Source organism: Juglans regia, chromosome 15, assembly GCF_001411555.2.
Source record: "Juglans regia cultivar Chandler chromosome 15, Walnut 2.0, whole genome shotgun sequence".
In the NCBI taxonomy this organism is placed as follows: Eukaryota; Viridiplantae; Streptophyta; class Magnoliopsida; order Fagales; family Juglandaceae; genus Juglans; species Juglans regia.
The window spans coordinates 9,597,865-9,616,456 of NC_049915.1; the positions used below are offsets into that span (position 1 = coordinate 9,597,865).

At 36.1% G+C, this 18,592-nt stretch overlaps 3 protein-coding genes across 3 annotated transcripts; 1 reads left to right on the plus strand and 2 right to left on the minus strand.

The window, feature by feature from the left end:
- Nucleotides 1-267: 267 nt before the first annotated feature.
- LOC109020118 (protein FAR-RED ELONGATED HYPOCOTYL 3-like) lies at nucleotides 268-2,830 on the minus strand. Its single transcript, XM_019002528.2, has 5 exons — nucleotides 1,924-2,830; nucleotides 1,725-1,811; nucleotides 1,547-1,612; nucleotides 1,393-1,467; nucleotides 268-600 (listed from the first exon to the last, which is right to left on the minus strand). The coding sequence occupies exons 1-4, from the start codon at nucleotides 2,812-2,814 to the stop codon at nucleotides 1,426-1,428; spliced, it is 1,086 nt and encodes a 361-aa protein (XP_018858073.2). The 5' UTR covers nucleotides 2,815-2,830; the 3' UTR covers nucleotides 268-600; nucleotides 1,393-1,425.
- Nucleotides 2,831-2,837: 7 nt separating this feature from the next.
- On the minus strand, nucleotides 2,838-5,615 carry LOC118344677 (protein FAR1-RELATED SEQUENCE 5-like). Its single transcript, XM_035685782.1, has 5 exons — nucleotides 5,523-5,615; nucleotides 4,528-4,599; nucleotides 4,325-4,447; nucleotides 2,891-4,245; nucleotides 2,838-2,859 (listed from the first exon to the last, which is right to left on the minus strand). Exons 2-5 carry the CDS (start codon nucleotides 4,588-4,590, stop codon nucleotides 2,838-2,840), a joined length of 1,563 nt encoding a protein of 520 aa, XP_035541675.1. The 5' UTR covers nucleotides 4,591-4,599; nucleotides 5,523-5,615.
- Nucleotides 5,616-11,900: 6,285 nt separating this feature from the next.
- On the plus strand, nucleotides 11,901-18,182 carry LOC109020133 (IAA-amino acid hydrolase ILR1-like 6). The gene is made up of 5 exons (XM_019002547.2): nucleotides 11,901-12,833; nucleotides 13,623-13,748; nucleotides 16,334-16,648; nucleotides 16,729-16,857; nucleotides 17,525-18,182. Exons 1-5 carry the CDS (start codon nucleotides 12,342-12,344, stop codon nucleotides 17,888-17,890), a joined length of 1,428 nt encoding a protein of 475 aa, XP_018858092.1. The 5' UTR covers nucleotides 11,901-12,341; the 3' UTR covers nucleotides 17,891-18,182.
- Nucleotides 18,183-18,592: the final 410 nt, after the last annotated feature.

The following is an 18,592-nucleotide window of genomic DNA, read 5'->3' on the forward strand; positions in this document are numbered from 1 at the left end:
CTATGTCGTTATTTGTTCTTATTAGAATGATGCACAGTTGGACGCCACATGATGTTACATTCACCATGAATATCATATAGTTTTATCAAGGGCTTGAGCGTTACATTTATGTTTCTAAAATTGGAGATAAACACAGGTTCCTTCATCGGATAGGTATGCTACTAACCAATAATCCAGCAGTAGATAACTCCAAACAGCCACCAGCATACATTCAAAATATTCAGTAATCAACACTTCTGTGATAAAATGAAAGGAAATAGAAGAAGATTAACAGATGGCTTATACAAATGAAGCAAGTCCCTGCATGACAAAGACCGCAGGTGGAACGAATGGAGGATCACTCCTACGCAACACATGAAAGCAGTCTTTCTGTGACAGCAAATGGTATAGAAATCAATAATAAGGTTAATGGAAACAAAATGCCATCAGCATTAGACAAGTACAGCGCCAGAGTGAAAACTTAGACGGCTGATTATATATCAAATACTACAGGCTATATATGGTATGTCTCAATCCTTTGCTAAGAACCAGGAGCAATTGGACAATCCTGCTGCATACATCCCTCTCTGCCTCCATTGAGAATATAAAGAAATGCGATACCTGAGAACCATAAAAGACAATTAGAAACTATGAGTACAAACCCAAACCAAGCAATGAATCAGAAGCTGAGCTGTCACTTCCCTAAATTTCTTTCAAAACTCCCAACTACAAGATGGGCAGGTTAATACACACACACACACACACACACACACACACATATATATATATATATATATATATATATATATTACTTTCGTGCACTCTTTGGTTTTGTGCACTCTTTGGTGCTTTGGTTTTCTGCTTTTGTAATTAATGGAGCTTATGTTCATGATTTTCTGTCATCGCTTTCTGTTTCTTAGAATGTATTTAGGTGTTTTGTTTTGTATACTTCCTGTGTACACGAGCTTCGCCTATACATGCATTTCTAATAAAATTACTTCTTACTTAAAAAAAAAATACATATATATACACATATTTGGACATATATGTACAGGCATAAAATTATTGATGCTATGGTGAGCACTGAGGACCTTATCTTCTCATACAAAGCTCCGTGTTATTCATATCCAAAAGTTATGACAAAGTATTAACCAGACAACATGTGTACCCAATTATCAAACCTTCTTTCAATCACATATCAGACATATGGCTTAATGTTACATCTGATACCATTTATAGCCTAAACTAAAAAAATGTCGAAATGCTAATGAAATGGTCATGACTAGGGAAATGTTACTAAATGATAACGGGTCCATATGGTATGTTAGAAGCTGCATATACCTTGAGCAGGAATTAAAATATGCGAGTTTGTTCCAGCTGCATTTTACAAACAAATAAAGTTTCAACAAATACCTTTAGCAGGAATTAAAACTCACTCTACTCAAATCATTTCGGCAAAGGTTGTGATCCATCCACTCCAAGTTGCATCTGTAAATAATAAATAGCAAATATTAATGTGACATCAATACCGGTGATATTAAAAATATAAAATGGTTAGAAGTATTACACTTTCTTGACTCCCAACCATATTTTGGAATCCACTAATGTCAAAAGCTGAGCTGACTGGAATAGTCTAGTCATACATAGATACGAAAAAAAATATGTCAAATGTAAGTCTAACAATGAATGTTTGCACAGAAATTTTCCAAAGTAAGGCAGCAAGTTTGCAAGAAAATTATCTATACCTGCACGTTTCCTTCAGCATCAACTATCTCAGATGGGCCAAATAAATTCCGACTCGTGTTATGAGATGGCGTATCTTCACCATCTCGCTAATGGTCAAGTAACAAGTAAAAACTCTATATCAGCACAATATTTGCATAAATAAATCAACCCAAATAAACATGCATGTGGCAAATACTCTTGTTATTAACCCTGTCGAACCTCTTTACGTTTGGATCCCTTCACATTTGCTTTCTTCGTCCTCGCTTTAACCTTTCGTATTTCTTGCTCCATTCTGGATGCTCTCCTCAGAGATGGGGGTCTGCCTTTTCCGCGCACAACTCGTGGACTGAGTACTTTCTGCGAACTACCAACTGTAGTTGTGTCCTTTGTCATTAAACCAACATTGGAATCCGTTTTGGTCATTGAAGGGGGTTCTTGCTTGCCATGATATAAATCAATCATTGCATATAACTTCTTACTTGCGTCTTCAGTATACTCTTTTGAAGTCGCTGCATGAGTAATCATCCGATAACAAATATTCAACAGACTTGAATATCTGTTAGTATCTTCCCGTTGATTTCCTGTGTCATAGGTACTCTGGATTAACGTGTATCTCCGTTTGATATCTTTCCTCCATCGATCTAAAATGTACCTATCTGGCAAGTACTTTATCCCGTTACATTTCAATATGGCCAAGACATGCCTACATAGTATCCCCTTCATTTGAAATAACCCACATGAACACTTAACGTCGCAATCTTCCTCATTAAAGTCCACATAATATGTAACATGTTTCGTGAACTCCTCAACAGAAATTTCATCTTCTACCAGGTAGGTCTTCTTGGATCCATCCCTTCTAAGTAGAGATGGATCCATATCGAGCACACCCATAACTTGCTGCTGAACTTCCCTGAATTTTGCATTTGTGTACAACTCTTGGAATCTCTTCTCGATTGGTGATCTAGATATGCATGGAATTGTAACGCTAAATGAGTGGAAGTCCAAACTGATTTCATTCTCGATTTTCTTTTTCACTGCATTGTCAAACTGGTCGACAAATTCCTTCAAGTTTGTCTTCGCATGAACATATCCGTCGAAGAAAGCATTCATGCTTTCGCTCCGTTGTGTTGTACTCATGCCAGCCCAAAAATACTCCTTCAGAAATACTGGTACCCAATGTGTGCGCTCGGCGTACAAACTTTGCAACCAGACATTCTCTTGCAAACTGTATGTGCTAATTAACTCTTCCCACCATTTCTCAAACTCTTCAATAGTTTGACTGTCATACACACATTTCATCAGTTGAGTTTTCAGGCCACTTTTGTAGGCACGATGAGAGCCAAGCTTCTCGGGGACTTTTTTAAGTATATGCCAGAGGCAAAATCTATGTCGGCTTTCTGGAAATACAATGGCTATGGCATTTTTCATTGCTCTGTCTTGGTCAGTAATAATAGCTGGTGGGGCTATACCATCCATACACTGCAGCCAAGTCTGAAATAACCATATAAAAGTCTCTGTGTCCTCACTAGAAATTAACCCTGCTCCCAAAAGAATCGACTGGCCATGATGGTTTACACCAACAAAGGGTGCAAAGGGCATCCCGTATCTGTTTGTCAAGTACGTGGTGTCAAATGTTATCACGTCACCAAAATCTTGATAAGCTGCTCTACTGCGTGGATCTGCCCAAAAGACATTCTTTAACCTACCATCATCATCTAAATCCATCAAGGCAAAGAATCCGGGGTTCTTGTACTGCATCCTACAAAAATAGTCTCGAAGCGCTCCAGCACCACCTGCTCCAAGTCGTAGATGTCTTGCCTTATCGATGTAATTGCGACAATCTTTTTCCAAAAATGGCAGGTTCTCAAATCCTCCCGCACCCACAACAAGAGATCCAAAACTCTTGTTCATTCGAATGCCAGCTAGGTCGTTCGTATCTAATACCCTTTTTACAGTCTCACTAACTTCGCGGTTACTCCGGAAGAAACGAGATTTCTGTGGACTCAGCCCGTGATTGTGGGTATTATTAACTGTGGTCAACTGCATCTTTCCCCTAACTTTTAAGGCATTAATCCTTGCCTTACAGTCAGTCTTTCCTGTCGGTCGTGGTTTGGCGACATTCATTGTCCTATTCCTCGCTTTCCCCCCACGGGCACAACCAATAGTCACATATCTGACACTCCCTTCGTCATCCCTTTCACTCCTTTGAGTCATAGATCCAAACCCGCATTTCTTCGCATATAGTTTATAATAACTCATTAATTCCTCAACAGAATCAAACTCCATCCCCGCTTTTGGCTCCTCAATTATATCAGGCTCATCCATTCGGTCTAACGAAGGTGTCTCAGCAGTGCCATAACCACTTTCCCCTGACTCTGGCCTATCATCTTCACCTTGTTCATAAACCATAGAGGAGGAACATGGCGCTTCAGTTTCCCTACACCCGGGTGTATCCTCTTCGATTCTTTCGGTTGTTCCGGAGCTTGTAGCCATGGGAGGAGTCAGAGGTCTCATCCCATATTGAAATGGATAACCAGTATTCTGCTAAGAAAAATAGCAATTAAACTTCCAAAAAAAAGGAGAAAAAAAATTACAACAAGAAACAATGAAGTTGCATCACCATAACAATGTTGCTTGGACATTGGTATGCATTTGGATATGTGATAAAAGCCGGTGACCATGCAGGCCCTGGTCCGTAACCGTGCATGTAATTTGGAAAGTTTGGAGCAGTTGTTGGGATTTCCTAACATAACAATAATAATGATAATTAGCAAATACACGGTTGACAAAGTCTGAACAAATATTAAGATGCATATAACATACCGCAGTTGACGGATTTGAGCTACATGGTGTTGACAGAGATGGGTTTTCCTTCCCTTTTTCCATGCTCACATGCTGCATTAAAAAAATTGTACAACCTTTTTTATAGGAGGAAAAAAGTTCAAAGAATTCAACATCTTTGAAAAATAGCGGCTTCTTTCAACTTTTTGCAACAAGTCAAACATTTAATTTACTTCTAGAACTAATTATTTCATGCAGACAACCATAGTAGGAACAAGTTAATAATTATTGCATGCATATTCTGCTTCCATAACATGCATAAGTACAAATTTCTCTTCTTATTTTTTTTTTAAACCTATACTAACATTATTAGTATAGTGTTAGACTTATCTCTCAACTATCAAACTAAAAGAGTGGTTATGAGTGGTTTAAATGTTACGACTACAAGATTTAAATACATAATTTACCTAACCAGTTACCCACCTGCCACCCTTTGTTTATGGGGATGAAGAGATGCCATTTGGTCCGAGGACCATTCATGTTAAAATCAAATGAATTCTGCCAGGTAGTGGATTTTCATGTAAATCACAAAAATTGATGCAAGGCTCAGATGATTATGATGGCGGTAAAAAACTAAAATCCCTTTTCCTTCGAAGCCTAACTGTGCTCTACATTCTTGTAATACCTTTCTGCACTAATCATTCTAAGATAACTACTTTCGAGTGTCTAGTATGCAGCTTAAACTATGTAGAATTTTGAGGATAAAAATTAGCATTTGATGCCTGAAACATGTCCGTGGTCGGGAGTTTTCATTCCCCTTGCATCAAGAACTCTCTGTTTCTTCATGGGAGTTATTCACTATGCAGATTTAATTTTCATGCTTAACAAAAGCAAGAAAAAAAGGATGGAATCCACTGATCCTAACAGTATCAAGCTTCGGAACAGAGCTTAAAAACAGAGCTTCAAAACAGAGCTTCAAAACAGAGGATATTCATCCATTACAATCAAAGCACAAACCAAAAAAGAGAGATTCTTACCACACGGTGAAGATGAAGAAGACGAAGACCAACACGGTAGAGTACTGTGAAGAGGAAGACGACGACCCACACCGTGAGACGATGATGCCGAAGACCCACACCGTGAGACGACAATGCCGAAGATTTTCGGTAGAAGAATATTTCGGAAGAAAATATTCAAATCGATGATGATTCCCAGTATATTTCCCACTTTCTTTCAACAAGCAAAGGAAAATATTGAAACTTTCTCCACACCCTCGTCTCAGAACATGAACTCAAATTCGAAAGAAACACATTCAGACAGCCGTAGCTTGGAGAAGAAGCTGCTGTTTTCATCTTCCCGCGTTGCCATTCTTCATTTTTTTTTTTAATTGACGTGGCAAAAAAAAAAATAATTTCTTTTGAGCCGACTGTGCGCCGTTTGCGCTACTCGACTGTACGTAGATAGAATTATGAATTTTATAAGTGTTGCATACTTTTTGTGAAAAAAAAAATGAAGTTTATTATTAAAAAGTTATTTTTTTTATATTCACTCACTTCTTTCAAAAATAAGTGTGCGATATTTACGTATTTTATGACTGTAAATATTATTTATTTATAAATAATTCATCAAAAAATAAAAATTACATATGAAAGATATTGGAGAATTACATTATTTTTTTGGAGTGCAGGTTGCAAGGGATTCCACTTCGTTAACTCTTACACAATCAAGGTATTTATTAACTTTGCTCCAACAATTCAATTTTGAGGGGGCCAATCCCGTATCTACTCCACTTGCACTAGGTGCTCAACTTTAAGCTAATGAAGGCCAACTCTTGTCCGATCCAACTCATTATCAACATATGGTTGGAACATTACAATACTTAACTTTGATGAGACCTCACATAGCCTATATTATAAACTTTGTTTGTCAGTTTATGCAAACTCCACGGGCTCCCCATCTTCTTGATGTTAAAAGAATTTTTTGATACCTCAAGGGCACCATAAATCTAGGCCTTTGTTTCACAAAAGCTCACATCTCGGCATTTCTTGGCTTTTGTTAGGGGTGGGAAGTGGAGGCCTGCTCCCGTCCGCCCCGCCCCCCGCTCTGCCTCCCTCCCATATTTAATATAAAATATATATTTTTTAATATTTATATAAATATATTGTATATATCTTTGTATATAGATATATACAATTTGTTTAAAACTTGAAGTTGAATTCAAGTTAACAGATTGCCTAGGCCTCATAGGCCAACTTTTATATAAGAGGTCAATGCAATATAATAGTCATACTTAAGTATGCTTAAGTAATGTGAGACTTACTGTTAAGTTTTACATTGCTTAAGTATGACTATTGTATTGCATTGACTTCTTATATAAATGTTGGTCTAGGAGACCAAGGCAATAAGTTTCACATTACTTAAGTATGATTATTGTATTACATTAACCTCCTATATAAAGGTTGGCCTAGGAGGCCAAGATAATCTAAAATACAACTCTAATGAGTTTATATTTTTTTTGAATGTATAAATTTTAATTTATAATTTTAATTAAATATAATTTGGGTCTAAAAATATTTTAGACCTAAAAATAATTTATAGATCCAATGGGTCATTGAATTGAGCAGAGGTAGGGCGGGGTGCAGTTTCAACACCACCCCCGATACCGGGGTGGGGTTGGAAATCCTCCCCTGCATGGTACAGGGCGGGGGTCGGGGATGGGTCCACCCCGCCCCACACCATGCTGGTAGCACTCCTAACTTTTGTGATGCCGATTGAGCGGGTTCAAGAGACAACAAATGTTCCACCACTAGCTTTGCTATTTTATGGGAATTAACTTGTTGTCATGGGGTAAAAAGAAGCAAGCTGCAGTTGCTCAATCTACAATCGAACCAAAATATTGAGCCTTAGCCTAAAAAACGACCGAATTCATGTGGTATATCAATTTGCTTAAAAGCATCAGTTATGAGCTTCCCTCTCTTACACTACTTTCTAACAACATCAGTGCCTTAAGTATGGCCAAGAATCTTATTTGTCATCACCGCACAAAGCACATTGAAATCAATGTCCATTTTGTCTGAGAACAAGTTACACGAGATCTAATTAATTTGAAGCATGTTTTTGGGCGTGATCAAGTAGCTGACATATTCACCAAGCCGCTCTGCAGTCCCAAGTTCGAACCCAATCGAGCAACCTCTTTGTCGGTCCTATCCCGCCTCGAGCTTGAGGGGGAATGAAGAAACAATCTCCATGAATCTCGTTGAATCTCCATGAATTACTCCAATTTCCTTTCCTCTATTTCTCCTTTGTTTCTTTTGCATGGCTGTTGCTGAACATATATGTTACATTCCATGTATACTTCTCAAACAACTATCAATACAGTTGTCCATGATTTATGAAAATTCTATATATATGCAAATATACAACCATGCATGTTGCAGGCTTTTCAAATTTACAAGATTCATTTAGAAGATGTTAAAAGGCAAGCTCTCATGGTGACTCATAGATTATTGGCATAGTTTTCACGAAGTAGGTAGAAGAAGGAAGAAGATGATTCCTTTGTGATCTTTAGTCCCTTGCCCTTAAAAGTGAAATCCATGCCTCTCTTTTTCTCTCCCCTTTAGTCTCTTTTCTCTCATGTGTTTATAGGCCATGTTAGGGAAGTGAGATGTGAGTTGAGAACATCTCATCTATTTCAAAATTTCTCATAATTTCATTTCCAAATATCACTCAAATATAAAATACTTTTCAATTTTCAACATTTTCATTTAATTATTACTTAATCATTACAAGTTTTCAAACTTCTGAATAAAACACAAAAATAATACAACTTTTTTTAAATTTCAGATAAAAAATTATATTAAAACATTGAGTAATGCTACTTTTCATCCTTTTTACCATCATTCTCTCATCATTCCATGATATGATATTAAATTATTGGAGACTATTTATCATGTTTCACTTGTGGATCTATCATTTAATGTCATATTAAGGGATGTTGAGGATGATAAATAGATTTTTTTAAAAAATTATATTCAAACAATTTTTTAACTTTATAATATTTTTATTTAACATTTTCTCTCTCATTTCCCAAAACTAATAAAACATCTTAACTCAAACTATTTCACTACTATTCACAAATCATTTAACTATAATTCATAGAATTGTCATATCATCGCATTACCCAAACATGCCTATATGTCTCCTCATTTGTCAACTTTGCCCTCTCTCTAATTAAAGTCACTTCAATGCTTTTATGTCTACTCATTGAAAAGTCTTTTGTCTCTTTCTTGTTTATTTCTTTACATGGTGTTAAGGCGTAAAATCGCCCAACAGGTCAGAACGAGAGAAAGAGCATCCCCAGCCCACGATTGTGACTCAGGCCTCGACGAAGTGGCCAGAGGCCCATGGTGGCAGTTTGAAGCGTCGATATGATACACGTATGTACATCCATAGCAATGAATAGAAAATAAAAACAAGAAATGTAAATAGAGAATGAGGTACAGATTTACGTGATTCGGCATAGGGACTACCTCCACATATCGTTTGGAGGGAAAACCTATTATGATAGAAGTATTTCACAGTCTCTCATACATCACTATATAATGGAGTTTGATTATCCATTTGGCCTAAAGAAGATCTAGAGAATGGAATCTCACCTCGCGAGATTGAGGAAGCTCTCTCCTCCTGTAGGAGTCGTCCAGAAGTCCCCATTTCTCATCTGATCAAATTCCTTTTAATTGATGCCCTTGGTAGTGGTGATGAATAACAACTTTATGTCACCTTACCCTTTGCATGTCTAACTCCATTCTCGAGTTTAGTTGCTCTGCCTTATCTTTTCCCCTCATTTCTTCCTTTTACTTCCTGATAAAGGCTTCATCATAGATTGGGCTTTGGTGTGTCTTGAGCTTGGTGTATTTACTGTTACCCTATCACATGGTGTGGACTTTTATTTTTTCATGTTTCGTTATATTGTATCCCCAACGGTAGTAATATTATTATGCATATAAAGTAACATATAAAAGAATAGAGGTGCTAGGAGCTAGACAGGTGCCTTTTATTATTTTACACCCACCAATAATAGTAAGACATGTAGGGATTCTAACAAAATTAACAATACAATTGCATGCGGTGAATCTTCTTTAATTTTGTCTCCCCCCTTCCCAAACCCGATCTCCGTTCTCCTCTCTCTCTCTCCTCCGGCCACCCTTCTTCGCTCCCTTTCTCCTGAGTGTCAACCATATGGTCACGATCATTGCTATCAACCACAAAAATAAGCCCCTGAGTGTTTTGGAAATAATCTCTCCATAAAGGTCGAATCTTGTCCTAACCACCAACATCCCAAACAGTGAAGCTAATGTTCTCATATTCCAATGTCTCTTGAAGCCAATGGTGGTCTTACCAGCAACATCAAGACCCACCACAAGAATTTGCATCTTCTTCTTGGCAAAAAGACGACTGAAAAGCCTATGAAAGACAACCCTTTTTTTTTTCTCAGATGGTGAATATAGAGGAAGTCAAGTTGGGCAAATCTGTGAGAGACACAGAGATGGGAAATGAATCGATAGATATGAAGTTATAACAAGAGAAAATATTATCTAATTCACCTCCATAGTTTTGAGTTTTGAATCAACCACCATTTAAGAAAATCATGGACGCTGACCCCGTGTACATATCACACTTCCCGTTCATTGACAGCGGGCACGGATCCATGATACAAATATACTTCGGCACCATTCCAAGGTTCAGACCTAACCTCTACGTCCCGAGAACGAATAGGAGAGAGAGAGAGAGAGAGAGAGAGAGAGAGAGAGAGAGAGAGAGAGAGAGAGAGATGGGGAAGAAAGAGCTTGAGAATGACGACTTGCAACGTTGGTCAAATGAGTTTTATCAGGTGTATTTGTGTCTATAGTTAGGATATTAAAAAGCAAACATGGCTTCGTATCATTGGAGGGTGTAAAACGGAAAAAAATACTTGTGCGGTAACTTTTCTCGCAAAATAATCTAGACGGCTAACAACTATTCGAAACTAAGAGATAGGCCACCGTTATTGGTAGCTAGTTGCATGAGCAATTTCAAGAGTAGAATGCCTGATCCAACAATTGAAAAGTGCACAATGAGAACGCAAGCATTTTATATACCAATCGATTAACAGGAAATGCCAATGGTAACATATATGAATCATAATAGTCTGTAATGTAAAGATTTTCAAATAATATTATTTATTAGCTTATGCGCATGTTTGGGATTATAGTGACAAATATAACTTATAACTTAGCATATAACTTATAGCTTAAAGGCATGTTTGAGTTTCCTCTATGAGTCCTAAAAAGTGTTTAACTAGCCTGTTTAAATAGCCTTAAAAATTTTTTAATAGAAAAATTAGGTTGTTTAGGTGTTACATATAAAAATACTTTTTAATCTCAAATAAGCTACCTTTAAGGATTTTGATTTTTTTCTCAAATGTGCTTTTCAAGAAAATGTAGAACGTAATTTGAATTTTAAAAAAACTTTCAATGGGCGAGAATACCCATACAACTTTAAGATAATTACAATTTTCAAACTTTCAAAAATATGATCATAATTTTAAAAAAATCAAATAATTGTTATTTCCATCTTAGAAAACACTTTTTAATTTGTTTACAAATAAATATAACATGTTTGAAAGTGTTTTAAACATATGGATTTTAACAGTAGAACTTATTACTTAATCTATAAGTTATAAGGTATATTTTCCACCACAATTCCAAATGCATCTAAGTAATAAGTTCTACTAATAAAAATGTATTTACAATTTAGTAACAATATGTTTCGAGTAATGTTAGGTACAAACCCTAAATAGACAAATATCATACAAACTTTTTGTAAAAAAGTGGGTTCCAATAATAAAAAATAGTTTTTTTTTTTTTTTTATACTTTTTAAAGGTGAGATCTACTTTTTTACAAGAGCCGGTGGGGCTTGTTAATTTATGGCTTATACAAATCATTTCCCATATATTTAAAGTAGTTTTAAACATGTTACATTTGTTTGGAAACAAATTAAAGAAATGTTTTCTGAAATAGAAATAACGATCATTTGATTTTTTAATGATTATGATCATATTTTTAAAAGTTTAAAAGTTATAATTATCTGAAAGTTGTATGGATATTTTCGCTCATTGACAATCTTTTTAAAATTTAAACTACATTCCAAATTATCTAAAAAATGCTAGAAGGAAAAGTATCAAAATCTTTAAACGTATTTTTTAACTTATTTAAAATTAAAAGTATTTCAATATATAATATCAAAATAACCAAATTTTCCATTAAAGTGATTTTAAAGTGATTTAAACACTTTTTAACATTCATAACACAACTCCAAACAAGACTTATATATATTATATATTATAATTTTTTTTTTATAAGAATAAGTATTATAATTAAAAAGAATTATTTTATTCTTCATCTTTATTTTGATTGGGAGGTTCTGATTAGTAGGATACACGTAAGCAAGACGTGGCACTGGCGCAGGAGATGAGGCCAAACGAAAACAAAGACTGAACTTGGAAAAACATGAAAAACCCGAATCACAATCCAAAGTACTGTAAAAGTATTTCTCAAAGATAAAAGAGGTGGATGGGGGACCCACCGCCTGCCATTGAACCGCCATGATTTTGCCAAACAGGCACTTATTTCTCCACGTGCTCTAATTCTCAGCCTCTGTTAACTCCACGTGCTCAAATTCCCCCCTCCTCCCAACGTTTTTCCCATCTGTCATTTCTCTTAAATTCCACCTCGCCCCTTGCTTGCTTCTTCTTCCTCATCCTCCCCTGCTTTCTATATCTGCAACTCAGTCTCTCTCTCTCTCTGATCTGTGAGAAATGGATTTTCCTGGACTTCTTGTGTTACTCTCAATCTCTACCGTATTTTTCAGCATGCTGTTCTTCCCATTAGCTGAGCCGATTCCGAGCCCCGACGACGACAGGTCGATCTTCAATCCGAGTTGCTGTCTCGTTCCAAAGCCTTCTGCTGTTCAAAAGAACCGGTCCTGCCGATCCGTCACTCCCGCCACTCCTCCGATTACGAATTCGGGTTGCGCGGTATGGAGCGAGGCATGCTCGGAGGCGGTCTTGGGATTGGCGAGGGGGCCGGAGACGGCGGAGTTGGTCAGGAGCATCAGGAGGAAGATCCACGCGAACCCGGAGCTCGCCTTCGAAGAGTTCGAGACCAGCAAATTGATCCGAGACGAGTTGGACCGCATGGAGATTAGCTACAATTATCCTTTAGCAACGACCGGTATTCGGGCTTGGATCGGAACCGGCGGCCCGCCCTTTGTGGCGATCAGAGCTGACATGGACGCACTGCCTATTCAGGTTCCTTTATACTTAACTTGATTGCTTTTAAGAAGGGAATAATTTTGGGTTTCATTACTTTTCCTTTTTTTCTTTTTCTTTTTCTTTTTTTTTAGCGTCTCATTGTTGATCATCATTTCAGTTTTATTCTTTTTTTTTTTAAAGTAATTTTCCTATATTATATGTTTTAGATTTTCTTACTTGTGTCAAAATTCAAATTCAGTTTAGTTAAATCTATGAAAAAAAAAAAGAAAAAAACAGCGTTTCTCTTTTTGTTTTATTCGTATCGGGTGTTTGGAAATCTTTCCGAGAATGTAAAGACAGACACTGGATAAGAAATGCCCTTCAATTACTTTTTCTCAAGAAATAGTTCAAATTCAAAGCAAAACTTGTACTACCAAAACAACTTTGATATTCTTTTCAACTTTATTTGCTTTTTGGGTTCAAATTTTTTCTAGCATTAACCCTAGTAATTATTTAATTTTTGGCAGTCATTTCTTATGATTTTTTGAACGATTTTTTTTTAATGTTTCCTTTGAGAATTTTGGGTCGGCGTTAAAAAAAGAAATATTTTTTATAGGGGGTGAGAAATTAGAAATGAATAAATATAGATAAAATTTACTATTGAGAACATCCATTTTAAACATATGATGTGGTATCATCTAGACTACACATATTTTCAAATGAATATTAAAAATAATCAATTAGAAGCAACTACATAATGAATATAAAATATGTATTATTATAATGACTTCTCTCTAACATTACTCAAAATATTCTCTAACATTACTCAAAATATGTTGGTTGTAGGAAGCTGTTGAGTGGGAGCACAAAAGCAAAGTCGCAGGCAAAATGCACGCTTGTGGACACGATGCACACGTTGCCATGCTTATCGGCGCTGCCAAGATCTTGAAGACTCGTGAGCATTTTTTGAAGGTTTGACCTCTGCCACGCTTAATTTCACTTATTATTTTTTTTTATCACATTAATTTCACTTATTTTTATTAAGTTAATATATTTATAAATTTAGTGTGTGATATACTATTTATTACTTGACTTATTATATTTATAAAAATAATCATAGCATTAATAATTTTTTTTGTAAGATGGTATGACAGTCTTTCACGTTTAGTAACTAGATATTTATTTTTAGAATTGAATTAAACTTTTTTATTCAATTTCTTTTTATAATTTTAATATATATATACATCACGTGAATCTTACTATATTTAATATAAATTTTTTTTTCTCATCAGTCACTATTCACTACTACACACCATATGAAAAGAAAACTATAAGTATAGGGTGTGAAAGTGAATAGTAGATGTATAGAATTTATCAATATAAAAAATCTTATGTCGTCCTATCATTTAAAAGATGAGATTCAAACAAAAGAAATTGTGAGGATTTTTTATTTTTATTTTTATTTTGTTGGGTGGGTTGAATAAGTTGCTTAGGTAGGAGCCCTATCATTTAACTGGCTCATGACCTCGACCCTACTAGTTTGAAGTAGATAATTATCTTACAAAATGTAAAGGTGAAGGGACCCTATGGGTTGGTTGGTACACTAACTTTTTGAGGTCTAAATTTGTGTGGACAACATTGGATCCACACAAAAGAATATGGGTTAGATGGGTATGTACAGGACAATATTCTTGAAAATTGGTGATGTCTTTTGGCTTTGCATATTTTTAATGAGGTGCTATAATACATTGATTAATTATAAAAAAAAAATTTATAGAATAATTATAAGTGTAAAGTTTTCATTTACCCATTGTCTCTTTTCCGTGGATTTGAAGCCATTAATTCAATCCTTTCTGCTTATGATTATATAAGCTGAATTTAGTTCCAGCATGCACGTGGTGGCATCTTTATGTTTTAGTTAGGACCATGCTACTCAATGTCCCACCATTTTGCCGTTATTTGACTGCTACATGTTTTTATTTTCTTTTTTATGTCTTTTTCCTTTCAAGTTGTTCACGTATAAAAATCGGGTTGAGAGATAAAAAGACTTCAATAAAAAATGGAATGGTCAAATGGTAAAACGAGTTGGTAGATGGTTAGATGAGTCATATATGTATGTACATATATATTTGACCTTATCTGAGTAGATGCAAGACAACAAGAAAGTATTTATAACTCATGAGAATAGAAGGAAACCCAAAAAGTTGAACATAATTTTCCCAAAACTGGATATATAGACGAGGATAGTCTAGTACGGCAAGCCTTTTGTCCTTGGTCCTTTGTTTCTAACCTTTTTCCCTTTAGCCAGTTCGGTTCTCTATGGCCCAAAGCGAACAAACAAGGACAACATTAACTAACAAAGAGAACAGGGTTGAGCTTTGAGATTCCTTGTTGAGTGGTGTGAACTTGCAAGTTGTTATATATATATATATATATAGCTTAAATGATGTTCCCATGATATGACACTTTTATTTGTACCAATATTTACTCTCTTTCTTTAATGTCTAAAGTAGCAATGATTATTAGCATTTTCTCATATGTTGGCACCTGAACCTATTCCTTTGCTTTTTTGGATGATATTCTAGATGCTAAAATTATTATCTTTCTTTTCTGATGTGGTACCCATTGTGGTTGATTATCATTTTGGCTCTTATTAAACCGGGTGTAAAGTAAAGCTAACGAGGAAAATATAGGATTAGCCTTTATCAAGCTTTCTGACCATTTTATTTCTTTAGGTCAATGATGGTTACATGAACAACTAAATGGAAATTTAGAAAGAGGTAAAAGTTTTTGTAGAAAAGTTTCAGTCAAATTCTGCTCGGAAATTTAGAAATTTACTTTTTTTTTTTTTTATTATTATTGATTCATTGGGGAGGGGGGTCGAACCCAAGACCTCCCCATTTTGGAGGCTTTTGGAGGCTTGGGTATTATGCCATCAGGTCATATGTTTTGGCAAATTTAAAAATCTACTTAAAATCTCATGTGAAAACATAATATAAAAATGGTTGTCGCTCATAATGTTAGCCATCAGTTTTTGTTTGACAAATAAATAATGTTAGCCACCCTAAACCAATATACATTTTTGTCTTACATGGATGAAAGCATGTGAGTCAACCTGGGCGTGCTGTTCTGCGTGAAGATATTTTTAAAGTTAAGAATCAATAGACTATTATTGGTGTAGAATATGATTCCTGTCGGTTGTCACAATGATGTCTTATAATACCTGCTTTGAGTGCTGGGGAGGTAATTGGCTGGAACATAGAAATAATCCAACACAAACTTGCAATCAACTTGCCGCCTCTAAAATGATGTCTTATAATAACTGCGCTTAAGTGCTGGGGAGGTAATTGGCTGGAACATAGAAAACACAAAACATATAATCAAAATTGCCGCCTTTAAAATAAAATTTGTTGTAACCACTAGTGTTCATTAGCTTCCATGCTGAAAATGAAAGATAATATTTGCAAATTGATACGGAGGATATACTTCTATCTTGCTAACATACCATAATTTGATCTACAAAAGATTTTAAATGGTGTAACATCCATCACATGCAGGGAACTGTGGTGTTGCTATTTCAGCCAGCAGAAGAAGCAGGGAACGGTGCAAAGAGGATGATTGGGGATGGGGCTCTGGAGAATGTGGAGGCCATATTTGCAGTTCATGTATCCCATATGCATCCTACGGGCATCATTGGATCAAGACCTGGTGCTTTGCTCGCCGGTTGTGGCTTTTTTCGAGCTGTAATCAGTGGGCAAAAGGGTCGTGCCGGGAATCCCCACCACTCTGTTGACCCCATTTTAGCAGCCTCAGCTGCAGTTATCAGCTTGCAGGGTATTGTTTCTCGTGAAGCAAATCCACTGGATTCTCAGGTATGTCTACACATTTGTTTGTGTGTTAGTGTTGAATATGAATGAACTAAGCTAAAATAAGTGTGATCTTTGCCACTTAGGTTGTATCAGTAACATCGTTCAATGGAGGTGACAACCTTGACATGATCCCAGATACTGTTGTCCTTGGTGGCACCTTCAGGGCTTTCTCAAACACAAGCTTTTACTTGCTTCTTCAAAGAATTAAAGAGGTTTGTCTCAAAACCAATACTCGGATTAATTAATCGTCATACGAAATAAAAAGATAATTGTTATTGCCAAAGGCATGTAGCCTGGTTCGCATAACCTCCAGCCTCTAAAAGGGAGGTCTGGAGTTCGAAAGTCCCCTCCCCCACTCAAAAAAAAAAAAAAAAAAAAAAAAAGAAAAAAGAAAAAGAAAAAGAAAAGATAATTGTTATTTTTACAAGTTCTCCTATTGACTCAAATTTTGCTCACACTCGCTAATTTTGCATATTTTTTAGTAATTATTTATATAAGCAGTTGAAATATAAAAATACCTCAAACATGTCACATAAGTAGGTGTAACTGAAGATGACAAAACAAAGAATGACAGTATTTATTATTGTTATTTAAATCTTGTCCATTTATTATAGACATGTCATTGCTCTCATGTGGAGGGGGGGGACCTGGCTTGGTCATCTCCTCTGCCTTTTTCTGGCATGAGAGGGGTAATGATTTCTTCCTTGGTTAAAGTGGGGACAACAGAGAATTAAATTCTATCTGGAGAGTGGAGATGATCCTTACTGGTCTCCTTTCTTATCTGTTTATTCGTGATGCACACACAAGATCCTAAATAAGTAAATAAAGAGAATTCAGATTTGAGCTCACAATAACAATCTGCATCATCGTCACAAACAGGTAATAGTGGAACAGGCCAGCGTTTACAGATGCTCGGCGATGGTTGATTTCTTTGAAAAGGAGTCCACCATATACCCACCCACCGTGAATGATGAGAAAATGTACGAGCATGTGAGGAAGGTGGCCATTGATCTGGTGGGCCCAACGAATTTCAGGCTGGTCCCACCAATGATGGGTGCTGAGGACTTCTCCTTTTACTCTCAAGTGGTCCCTGCAGCCTTCTTCTACGTGGGCATAAGGAATGAGACCTTGGGTTCCATACACACTGGCCACTCACCTTATTTTATCATCGATGAAGATGTTCTACCTTTAGGTGCAGCAGCTCATGCCACCATTGCAGAAAGATACCTTAATGAGCATGGATGAGCATGCTTGAATCAGCTGCATGTTATGCAGCAAGTAGGCACAAGTGACGTCGAGGAGGGATTTCGTCGGTGTCTTGCCGTCGTCCTCTATGAATTTTGGGTCTGATGGTGAAGTCGGGCGATAGATGGCGAAAAGAAGAACCAAATATAGAGCACTTTTTCATGGAGATCCAATTGTAACTAGTACCCTGTCGTTATTGTTGTTACGGGTAATAGTAGTAGATTGTAGTTATTGTTGTCACTAGACTGGTAGTTCGGCTCTGTTCAATTATAATCATTTGTCATTCCATGTTTGTTATAAGCATCAAGTTCTCTCAACCAGGTTCTAGTCTTAGATGCACAAGTGAAAGAATATTATTTCTAGAAAATATTGTTCTCCATCCTAAATTTTGTAATTTAGGTTGTGTTTGGTTGTAAGACTCAATTGAACTCAGTCTACTTTTAAACTGAGTTTAACATTCAAACACCCAATTTCTCAAATTATTAAATTCATCTCAACTCAAAACCTCCTTACACGTGAGTTTCATTTTCTTTTTCAACTTAACACTAGGGGTGTAACCGGTCCGGTCCGGTTTTGGACAAAATTTAGGATCGAATAGGTATGTACCTGTAATATACCAGTCTTGGATTTAGGGTATATAAGTAAATTTTCTAGTAAAGTTTTTTATTTTCTTCTATTATTATTATAATTATAGTTTTATCA

Coding starts and splice junctions, on each gene's coding strand:
- LOC109020118 (XM_019002528.2), bottom strand. CDS start 2,814: ATGAATGCTTTCTTCGACGGATATGTTCATGCGAAGACAAACTTGAAG. Junction 1,613..1,724: donor ATGCTGAAGGAAACGTGCAG/GTATAGATAATT, acceptor ATGTATGACTAG/ACTATTCCAGTCAGCTCAGC. Junction 1,468..1,546: donor TGGTTGGGAGTCAAGAAAGT/GTAATACTTCTA, acceptor TATTATTTACAG/ATGCAACTTGGAGTGGATGG.
- LOC118344677 (XM_035685782.1), bottom strand. CDS start 4,590: ATGGAAAAAGGGAAGGAAAACCCATCTCTGTCAACACCATGTAGCTCA. Junction 4,448..4,527: donor GCTCAAATCCGTCAACTGCG/GTATGTTATATG, acceptor TTGTTATGTTAG/GAAATCCCAACAACTGCTCC. Junction 2,860..2,890: donor TTGCAAAGTTTGTACGCCGA/GCGCACACATTG, acceptor GTATTTCTGAAG/GAGTATTTTTGGGCTGGCAT.
- LOC109020133 (XM_019002547.2), top strand. CDS start 12,342: ATGGATTTTCCTGGACTTCTTGTGTTACTCTCAATCTCTACCGTATTT. Junction 12,834..13,622: donor TGGACGCACTGCCTATTCAG/GTTCCTTTATAC, acceptor TGTTGGTTGTAG/GAAGCTGTTGAGTGGGAGCA. Junction 16,649..16,728: donor CAAATCCACTGGATTCTCAG/GTATGTCTACAC, acceptor TTTGCCACTTAG/GTTGTATCAGTAACATCGTT.